This window comes from Curcuma longa, unplaced genomic scaffold (genome assembly GCF_044706935.1).
Source record: "Curcuma longa cultivar G26 ecotype Majalengka, Jawa Barat unplaced genomic scaffold, ITB_CL_G26_1.1 contig_21066, whole genome shotgun sequence".
Lineage (NCBI taxonomy): Eukaryota > Viridiplantae > Streptophyta > Magnoliopsida > Zingiberales > Zingiberaceae > Curcuma > Curcuma longa.
This window is the reverse complement of record NW_027431554.1, coordinates 3,208-13,159: the sequence shown is the minus strand read 5'-3', so window position 1 is coordinate 13,159 and position 9,952 is coordinate 3,208. Positions and strand designations below refer to the sequence as shown.

General features: G+C 36.9%; 2 protein-coding genes and 1 pseudogene across 3 annotated transcripts; 1 reads left to right on the top strand and 2 right to left on the bottom strand.

Moving 5' to 3' along the window:
* Nucleotides 1-6: 6 nt before the first annotated feature.
* LOC141817580 (elicitor-responsive protein 3-like) lies at nt 7-1,267 on the top strand (annotated as a pseudogene).
* Nucleotides 1,268-1,728: 461 nt separating this feature from the next.
* Nucleotides 1,729-5,411, bottom strand: LOC141817581 (proliferating cell nuclear antigen-like). 2 transcript variants are annotated; one of them, XR_012600841.1, is made up of 5 exons: nt 5,093-5,411; nt 4,207-4,359; nt 3,122-3,219; nt 2,177-2,486; nt 1,729-1,774 (listed from the first exon to the last, which is right to left on the bottom strand). XR_012600841.1 is itself a non-coding variant. In XM_074705219.1 (4 exons), the coding sequence occupies exons 1-4, from the start codon at nt 5,409-5,411 to the stop codon at nt 2,274-2,276; spliced, it is 783 nt and encodes a 260-aa protein (XP_074561320.1). In that variant the 3' UTR covers nt 2,104-2,273. The 2 variants fall into 2 exon arrangements, 1 of the variants encoding a protein (XP_074561320.1); XM_074705219.1 differs by lacking the exon at nt 1,729-1,774 and having other exon boundaries at nt 2,104-2,486.
* Nucleotides 5,412-6,639: 1,228 nt separating this feature from the next.
* Nucleotides 6,640-9,341, bottom strand: LOC141817582 (ACT domain-containing protein ACR10-like). The gene is made up of 4 exons (XM_074705220.1): nt 9,246-9,341; nt 7,769-8,105; nt 7,135-7,419; nt 6,640-7,004 (listed from the first exon to the last, which is right to left on the bottom strand). The coding sequence occupies exons 1-4, from the start codon at nt 9,272-9,274 to the stop codon at nt 6,867-6,869; spliced, it is 789 nt and encodes a 262-aa protein (XP_074561321.1). The 5' UTR covers nt 9,275-9,341; the 3' UTR covers nt 6,640-6,866.
* Nucleotides 9,342-9,952: the final 611 nt, after the last annotated feature.

Below are 9,952 nucleotides of genomic sequence, written 5' to 3'. Positions count from 1 at the left end.
ATAGATAATCCAATTGTGGATACAGGTGCAGGAAATGAACCTGAATGGAACGAGACATTTGTGTTTACTGTTTCAGACAGCACCACAGACCTTACCATTAAGCTTTTTGACAAGGATACTTTTTCAAGTGACGATTTTGTAGGAGAAGCAAAGTGAGTCGCCTTTACCAGAAGTAAAACTGCATGAAAACTATGACAAGTTTAAGTGCTTGATAGTAGGCTGTGACATTATCTTCTATGGGGGTTAGTTTTTGCTAATATCAGGGAGGCTTACCACTATAATTGATATAAGTTATTTCATAACTAGATAAGTTCCTTCTATTTGGATAACCAAATTAGTAATTGTTGTCATTCTTTAAATTTCCAGGATTCTCTTGGATACAGTTTTTGCTGAAGGAAATCTCCCACCAACTGTTTACAATGTGGTTAAAGATCAGGAATATCGTGGAGAAATCAAAGTCGGGTTCACTTTCACCCCATCGGTAACTTCTCAAGACATGCTAACTTCAATTTAGCGTAGTTATCTTTTTAGAACTTAAACCTGCCAAATATACAAATGTTGCCACATCAAATGGAATGGCATATTTTAATTCAAAATTTTGTTTTGCTCATTTGATTAATTCGTCTATGTAAACCGACACCAGAGAGACAGAGATGATGATATTAGAGAGGAGGGATAGAAGGAACTTAGGGCTATTTTGATTTGTATTGAAATTTGGCTTGATGATAATGATGATAGTTTTGCAAAAAGGGAAAAAAAGAATCTGATGAAAAGCAGCAAAATGTTGGATGAAGTAACTAAAACAGAAAAATGACTGGAAATTGCAAAATTTCTGGGGAAATTTTTAATTCTTCATATAACCCAAATCTCAATCTTGTGGAAATGTACGAAACATCTCCAATATCAATAACAGAATTTTCCAAGCCAGTCTTGTGCACGTTTTCGGCATAACTGTCACTAATTCATCTCTATTTCTCAGTGAAAGATAGAGAACCTTACCATTCTCACTTCAAGATTTCTATGATGTTTCTTTGTTCAACATGTTGTGCATCCTTTGCAGGAAGATCGATCATTGGACTTTGGGGGAGGAAGAACTTGGGGGATGGAAACAGTCATCACTCCAATAGAAAGCCTTATATTCTTTCGGACTGTGCTAGTGGCCTTTGTTGAACTCGTTGCATCTCATTTGGTAACGTTGGATTTGATACTCAGTTTATTGTGGATGATGACTTCATTCTACTCTATAGCAGCCCGTGTTTGTGTTTTATTGTCGTGTATGGGCGTTGTAAGATTGGATTTCCCCATTTAGCTTGAGAAAATGGTTAGCAAACTGCATGGATTCAGAGGATCATTTCAAGCCATTTTTTTTCACTTGAAGCAGTTGCCATTTCTACATGGTCGATGACTGCGAAGGAGACCTCAGAAGGATTCATGATGATTGAGGACTGAGATGGGTGAGCAATTTGTTTGGTGCAACTCTTAGGTTGAGTTTATTGGGTGGAAACCTTGGAACGAAACTGGTCGAGCAGTAAAAGGTATAAGAATTATATATTTTGTTTCTCTTTTCTTTCACTCGAGTTAACTTAGATTGTGTTTACTTGGATGGAAGGTAATTTGCAAAATTAAGTACAGAGTTTTAGCATTATGTGCACCTTGATTTTGCACGAGAGAATCTCCATCTTCCAAGTTCCAGTCGAATCAGCATGAGTTCTCTCCTAGTTCTGTTCTTGTTTTCCATCTGTTTTTGGTTCAAGAGTGTTGCAAACTTCTTGATCTGCTCGACCAACAAATTTGATTAGCACAAAAACTAAAAGAATCAACCAACAAACTCATTGCAATCCTACCGTTTTATTAATGGTAATATAAGTGATTTCATCCTACTCATCTCTTATTTTTTTGTTCACTAGTGTCTCTTCCACTAAATAATCTTTTGTTTTTAAGGTTTTATATAGTCCAACCCCTCATTGAGTCCCCATTAGATTATCGCCAGCATACTAATCCTACTCCCTCTGGTTGAGCCTTGAAGGGACAATAGATCAGAGACCTAATTAATCAGACCAGGTATAGGAGAAATTGTTTGACAGAAAGATCAAGTTGGTTGGCTCCATCCATTTATTTTATCTTCTTTTCTCTCCTTTTCAAAGAGAATACAACCCAAAGGATTATTTCTCCTCACCTCCATGGCTAAAACAGGAGAGCATGAGCACCATGATGCTTCACATGTTTTTAGGATTTCGTCCCACGTAAGTCAAAACTTGATTTTCAGAAAATAGTCAGGCTTGATCATCTTCTATCTTTGGAGCCAAGTAGTATCTGATATACCCCATGTCTGCAATCTTATACTCAACCACCACCGGAAGATCCGAAGACATGCAGATTGTAACACTGTTCGACAAGGGTGTTGCTTTTGTAAAAGAATTCAGATAACGAAGAGCAAACGTCAATGAAACTGGATCATTCATTTCGATTATCATGGATTCCTCTGGCTGCAAAGACAACATGCATTAGTCCAGAATTTTACAATGCTGTTTTTTTTTAAAAAAATTATATCTCCGTTATATTGTGATGCAACAGAAAGTTCATGGAAGAACTCTTAATTGTGGAAGCAAAGACATACAGTGAATGACAATAAAAGCAAATGCTTATTGGATGGGAGATTCCTAATTTAAAGTGAGATTGAAAGCCTAATCCAATCAAATAAAGTGAAGTACATGCAACTATTTGTGATTCAGTCCGTGTGTAAATACACTATGAGCAATAATACACTACATGAAAAATGTAACATGAAACTCAACATGACACATTCTATGCAGTGGGTCCCACATCCATGCAGTGGGGCCCACATCCATGCAATTGAGTGTGTCATGTTGAATTTCATATTACATTTTTCATGTAGCGTATCATTTTTCAATAGATAATTCTCAATGGCCCTCCAATTTGACTGCTTTGTATGACAATCTCTACCATGAACAAGTACTTAATTGACTTGTTATGAGGAAGGCATCTTCAATAAGTAGATTGTTATAATAGGACTGTAAAGGGGGATGGAAATGGCTAAACAACAAACCACATAAGAAACTGAGTGAACTCTTAGAGAGCTAGAAATTTGTTGTTTCCTTACTTTATCTACAGTAGTGTTCTGACGGCAAACAATATTTGCACTCCCAATGTCGCCTGTAGTAGAGAATTTCACTCCTTCCTTTGTTACAGAAATCACAACTACAAAGAGGGTGAAAAACAAGATTAGGAAGGTGGAAAGAGTGTAATGGACATTAAAATAATGACAACATGACTGCTGGGTTAAGGAACAATTTGCTACATAGTTTAAAATTCAAATAACCGAAAAGAGTCCAACAACCTTTCAGCATCATCCAGTTATATTGATTATTATGTAGTAATGAGAAAGTAGGTGCACTATATGTTCGGCTATATTTATGGACAGATCACAGTAAGGTGAATAACTAAAACTAAAGATGCTCATATGGTGAGTAAAAAGAAAATATTGCCTATTACCACATAGTAATACAAAATGTGAAATTAAATAAGTCAAGCTCAAATACAAGGAAATTGATCCCTAAATGTTTTTCAGTATGACAAAAAGTAAAGTATAGTAAGGTGAGAACCTTATTTATGTCAAAGGTAAGGACTTGAGCTTATGTGGAATAGATCCACGTTGACCATCATAGTTCAATTTACCAAACAACGGTTTCAGAATCATGGTAACCGTTCGATAAAGATACCAAGCTAACTAACCAGCCAACACCTCCAGAAATGCAATGAGACAGGAGCCCCTGGCTCCCAGCCATATCAATACAAACCTCAAATAAAATTGGCTCCCACTGTGAGACTGGAATAAGTAACTAATATGACAATAAGAACAATGCTTAAACTAAAGGACGCTCATTGAGGTGCTAACAATAACTATGCAAAACATAACATGTCCTAATCATGTGGTCCTTAGATTCCTTTACCCTTTTGTCAATAACTCATACTGCAACTCTTCATCTACCCCTGTACCCATGTTGGATATCCAACAATCCAGCCACCAACACCTCCATTGACCATACACACTTTAGGAAATAAAGTTCATGAGAAAAATTGAATTCAATCTGTCAGCTGTCAAACACCAAGATCAATACATCATATTCAAATCCAGGTAACATAGATCAATGGGTAGAGTCAACAATATTATAAGCTAAGACCTACCAGTGTCGCCAATGGAACTCAGATCTTTGCATATTCGTGCAAAATCCTGTGATGACATCTTTATAATAGCTTGATAGTCTGCTTCAGGAATATCTAAGTGCTCACTCTGGATCTCCATCAACTTCATTTCAAAGTCTGTAATTTTATCCTGTTCTGTAAATCAACACAACGTTAACAGAATTACAATAGGAAGGATAGTAAAGGACTGGAATATTTTACATATTCCATTAGTAATGGATTCAATGTAGATATGTCCAGTAGATTATCTTCCAACAATTCAAATTATCAGTTTGCCAAAATCTACTGAATATACAACTCTTGAAACTAGAACATTTTTCCTGGTTTGGCAACTAGACTACAAGCATCAGACTGCAAATTGGAGCCAATTATATGGAGTGAAAAAAGAATAAAAATTTCCTTAACCAGATTTATTGGAGAAGTTTAACAATTGCACAAATTTTAAGAAACATCTCAACAACAAAGAGTATCTCATGTACAGTTCACCAGTCCGCCACTGCATAGCAGACAAATTATATTAAACTCATGTTTAACTTCAAAATCTAAACCATAGTAAATTCGGAGTTAATTGATTAATGTTCCACGACCCTCGTAAGTCTGACCTCTTTTTTTCTTTAAAGCTATCGCAAAGTATCCACACTCAATTAGAAAGTAAGATCATCATTCCTATCGCGTATTTCTGATTCTGTGATTCAGATTATAGCGCAATAATTTCAGAGATCAAGTCGCCAGGCTCAATTCAATCAATCGCAGAACACAAGATACAAAGGAAAATGGCAGCAGAGAGCACTCATAAGCGCTCGGATTGAATTGCAGAAACAGGCAGCAATGGTTGATTAAAAGACAGACATACAGATCGATCACTTACTGGGGTTCTCGAAGATGAAGGCGACGGTGTCGGCGTCGTCGTCGGCCTTGAGGGTGAGGATGTCGTCGTTGGCGGCGCATCGGAGGATCTTGACGAGGTAGTTGAGGTTCATGCCGATGGATCGGCTGCGGTCGCAGCGGAAATGTTCGAAGGAGTCGGCGCGGAGGAGGAGGGCGACGAGGGCGACGTGGGTGGAATCCATGGCCTGGAGGGAGACGCCGGAGCTGGAGCAGTCGAAGTTAGCGTCGGTGATCAGCTCCCGCATCGCATCGAGAACCTTCTTCAGAAGCCCTGCCTGGGGCAGCCGCAGCTCCAACATAACTGACCGCCTTCCTCGGGAAGCTTCGGGTTCACGGAGGCGGTTTTTATAGGCTTCCTCCTCGCTGCTTGCAGCAGAAGTTTGTTCAATTTTCAAAATGGCCACCAAGGTTTAACATTTTCTAATAGAGTTTTGTTTTGCCCCCGCAGTTACGTATTTTTTATTTTACCTCTCGTATTTTCAAATATTAATGATGTCATATGTACAAGTGTATTATTGATGTTGTTATTTGTGCAAACATATTTCATTTTTTTAAGAAAATAAAATTAAATGGCATTAAGACATAACAATTTAAACAATAAAAGATTTAAATATAACGGAAGATCTTAGTGTCACAAGTTCGAATCTCAATTATGACACACTATAAAATATTTTTTTCAGTGTTATGAAAAATATGAATTGACTATTAGATGAAAAGTTACTCACATTTTTAAATTTATCCAATAGACGAATTGAGGCTAAGGCTCGGATAACTGAATTAGTGTGGTCAAATAGGTCAATTCATGATAGAGCGAACGCCCCACTATTTTGGCGAATTAAAAAATCTCTAACTCAACCTAACTTAAAGTGGGTTGCGGACTAGACAGGTCAATCCACGAGCCCATCAAAAAATAAAAATATATATAAAAGTTAAAATTTTTACATTTAAATTATGAATTATGTAAATTAAATTCATGAGTCTGCTAAAAAATAAAAAATATATTAAAAAATTTAAATTTAAATTACGAATTAGATGAGTTAAATCCACGAACCCATTAAATTTAAACAAAAAAAATTCTCAATCCGGGAATCAATCCAAGTCCATCGAGGACTGACTTACGTGGGTCACAGGCTCGGATGGACCAGCCCGCTTAAATCCAACCTACTTAAATTGTTTGACAGCATGCAACTGACTAACCCAATAGACCGAATCCAAATTGACAGCTAGAACCTGGATCATAAAAAAGAAACCTCACAATTGGCAGCTCAAACTGGATGAGTTCAAATGAAAACCCCAAAATTGAACCAGTCGAATTGGTCTGAAAACCAAAACGTGAAGCGTTTTAAGCCGATCTACACTATAAGGGAGACATCATCAGCAAGACTTAAAACAACTTAAACAGTAATGCCATTCCATGTTAACATTAATCTTCAAAACTTGAACTGATTTCCTCATTCAAAGTCATAACCAATCTCTGGTTTACTTAAACATTAGTGACTAACAACATACATAAGTAAGCATAAGATACACATAAACAAGTCGAAGTCAGCTAATTCTTGATCTTCAAAGAGCAGTTACAATTTTGAGCCTTTAAGGCTTTCGTCTTCTACTTCCACTTTAGATGGCAGGCTAAGTATCCTATTGCCTAGAGTCACCATACTAGAATTAGTGAGAACCATATTGGTTATATGTTATTCGATGTTCGGTAGTTACGCGAGCTTTCATTTACAGTAAAACTTAAGCTCGGGTTAAGGTTAGTGCCAACCCATTAACATTTTTGTGACCCCATCGACAATTTTGTCCTTTGATGCGCAGAGCTCATGATCATCTCCAAGGTGAACTCTGTAGACTTCCCATTCTCTGTCGCCGATGACATGCCTGCCAATCTCCGCCTGAAATGATCAAAATTCAGCAATGATAGTTCCACTCTAGTGATTGAATCAGTTGATGAAATCAGCTTGCAGTGATTTTGCGAAGTTAACAAGCCAAAGAAGTGCCAAGCCTGGAAGTTCAAAGGCATACCAGAAAAATTCTTATCTCAAGCAGTTTGAGTGCATGAGTGATATCATAGAAGACAAGAGGCCGGCCCTTGCCGCATATTTCAACTGGATTTGCTACTAAAAGTTCTATGTCGGGACCCCGGCTAATAAAAGTCACACGCAGAGGACTAGAAAGTTCCATCCTCAAGCGAGAACAAAGGGCAACCTGTTTGTTTGGATCAACAATCTTCTGTCCATCATTTTGAACCACAAACAAATCTACATTGCAGTTTCCATTTTCCTCTGAGTTGAATCGCCCGTATGAGATCTGTTAAGAAAATTCCGCGTAAAGAGACTGAAACACATGAATATCATGAAAATGAAATAGAAAGGAATATAGAGGAAAGAAGATTCACCAATATCTACAGAAATTGAATTTAGTAACAAGATTAAATGGATACTGTGTGAATTCCTACTATTATAAACCTCAAGGATTTCATGATCGACTAGAAATCAAAATCTCTTATCCTCAGAAATTGAATAAGACTAGTGAAATATAAATTTTTTCCATTTAGTACCAAGACATAACAGGCGAAGAAAAAATTATAGTATAAAATAATGTCCATGAATGAAAATTTTCTGACACAGGCCTGCTCCTGTCTTTTTACAGTTCTCACCTGCATGTTGTAATCTTTGAGAGTTCTCATGATGTCGTAGAGAAGGCCCTTGTGGTCATAACATTGGATTTGAATAAGTGAATGAGCATGGCTGAGAGAGTTGTCGACTGAAACTGAGAGAAAAGAGGACTGAGGAACAGGGCTGGAAGATTCATCCTGGATTTCTAAAGTAAGCATATCCTCTGTTATAGAAGGCGGTAGAGAAGATGATGCTTGCAAACAAGAAGCAAGTTCTTCACTTGCCAGTTCAATCTCACAACTGCACAAAGAATCTCCTAAAACAGCTCTCAGTCGATTGCATGCATCTTCCTTCCTGCTCTTTGTGTGTAGAAGTTCCCTGAAATAAATCCAAGCTTAACAATCATGTTATTGGATGGAAGCTTAACCTCAAAAAATATTTATTAGTATGCAGGTAATCAACCTATAACTCATATATGGAAATAATAAGACAACGATTAATTGTCAACAGAAAGAGGCTCCAAACACCTACTATATAGTAGTGCATTTAGAATAGGGAGCTTTCGCCATAAATGTCGAACCCATGTTTGAAAAAAGAAAAAAAGGATTGTCAATCCAAATTCCTGATGAGTGGATGAACTTAATTAAGTCAACAGCTAAAACTGGTAATGTGGCCCAAAACTTTGTGAGATCCAATGCAATCAAAGAAAATGCACAGGTTTTGGATGATTGTTTTTATTTGTATTGATACATCCCTTTGCTAGTTTCACTTTCTTGAAGCCCACTGATAGAGAGATGGACCCGGAACCAACTATTAACTAAATCTTGTTCGTCAGTGGTAATAAAATAGGGATGAAAGCTTTCCAAACTTTCACTTGGTGATGCAAGTTGCTGCAGAAACAACAGCTCGCAATTTTAGCAGGTGTTGTTCTCCTCCCTTTCATTTTTTAGCCTGTACTTTTTCACCCTTTCCAGCTCCATGTCCATTCTACCCTCAATAGTTAAACAGTTTGCACTAACAAACTTCCAAACTGTAGGAGTTCTGATCCATGCTCACTATCATGTTGGTGCTATTTGTTTAACTATGTTATGAAGTACTAAGTACCGATTCTTGACACTATAACATCCTTTTTTAATATGTTACTAAACAAATGCTAAAGGACATTAAAGAATAAATATTAGGTATGCATCCTAAAGTCTAGTAACAAGAGGTCTTGAAAAATGGCTGAAACATTGATAGAAACTCTTGGTAAAAACAGGTAAAAGATTTGTGAAATCAGGTTTATTTTTGCAGCCCAGAATGCGAAGATCACTTACAATGAGTAATTATCAAGCAGACCACTTTGACCAAGGCAAGTTTTTTTCTTTTTCTATAAAAGAAATAGTCAGACAAGAATTTTTCAGGAGCTAATACTAGCTGTCGCAAGACTCACTACAGTTCATACGAGTGAAAAGAAATTGAATATACTAGATTAAATAAGACATTGTCTTGCTAGAAGATATTGGAAAGAATAGAAACCGGGTGTCTGTGATTAAGAACAGGTCCATGACTGTCCCATCTGGTGTTGTGGAAACCTTCACCCTCCGAATTGTAAGCTCCAACTCACATAATACCTCAGTCACATCTGCCATTTCATAATCATCACTGAGATGCCCCATGATTTAAAAAAAACATAGATGAAAGAAGTGCAGCATAATACACTGAGTAGATTAGATGAGGGGGGAAAAATTGAAAACAAAACCCAACAAAATAGAGATTCAAAATGTGCTTCAGAAAGGAGATGCTATGGCCTATGTTATAAGATAAGCCAAATAGATTATTTACAAAAAAAATCTTTGCTCAAAAAAGATGAAAGCAAGTCCAACATACATAAAGATTCATAAGAACACAATAGCTTTTGAACAAAGCCACTAAACTAGTTTGCAATTTGAGATCAGAAGAATACAGTACCAAGAATTATTTAGAAATTTTTAAAGAAGCACTTTAATTATGCGATTACTTCTCTTGATGGAAATCATTGTTGGACAATCTTCGCCGAAGATATAAGGGAAATTTACTGAATTTGAAATTACAGAATCAAAATTCAACCATATCTATTAAGATGACCTAAGTTGATAATGCTGTCAAGCTTCGCACTGCTTGGTAATCTAGGTGAGCTATTGAGTCTGAGCAAATCGTTGCCTTGTATGGCCGAGTTGTCGAGGCTGAGCTATTGAGTCAACTGA

Bases quoted from the DNA above. Each gene is read 5' to 3' on its own strand.
- LOC141817582 (XM_074705220.1), bottom strand. From the start codon at position 9,274: ATGGACCTGTTCTTAATCACAGACACCCG. The intron at 8,106-9,245 runs GTTTCTATTCTT...GATTTATTTCAG, and splicing joins TTCTTAATCACAGACACCCG to GGAACTTCTACACACAAAGA. The intron at 7,420-7,768 runs GTGAGAACTGTA...TTTTCTTAACAG, and splicing joins TCAAAGATTACAACATGCAG to ATCTCATACGGGCGATTCAA.
- LOC141817581 (XM_074705219.1), bottom strand. From the start codon at position 5,411: ATGTTGGAGCTGCGGCTGCCCCAGGCAGGGCTTCTGAAGAAGGTTCTC. The intron at 4,360-5,092 runs GTAAGTGATCGA...GTTGATTTACAG, and splicing joins CTTCATCTTCGAGAACCCCA to AACAGGATAAAATTACAGAC. The intron at 3,220-4,206 runs GTAGGTCTTAGC...CCCTCTTTGTAG, and splicing joins GAGTTCCATTGGCGACACTG to TTGTGATTTCTGTAACAAAG.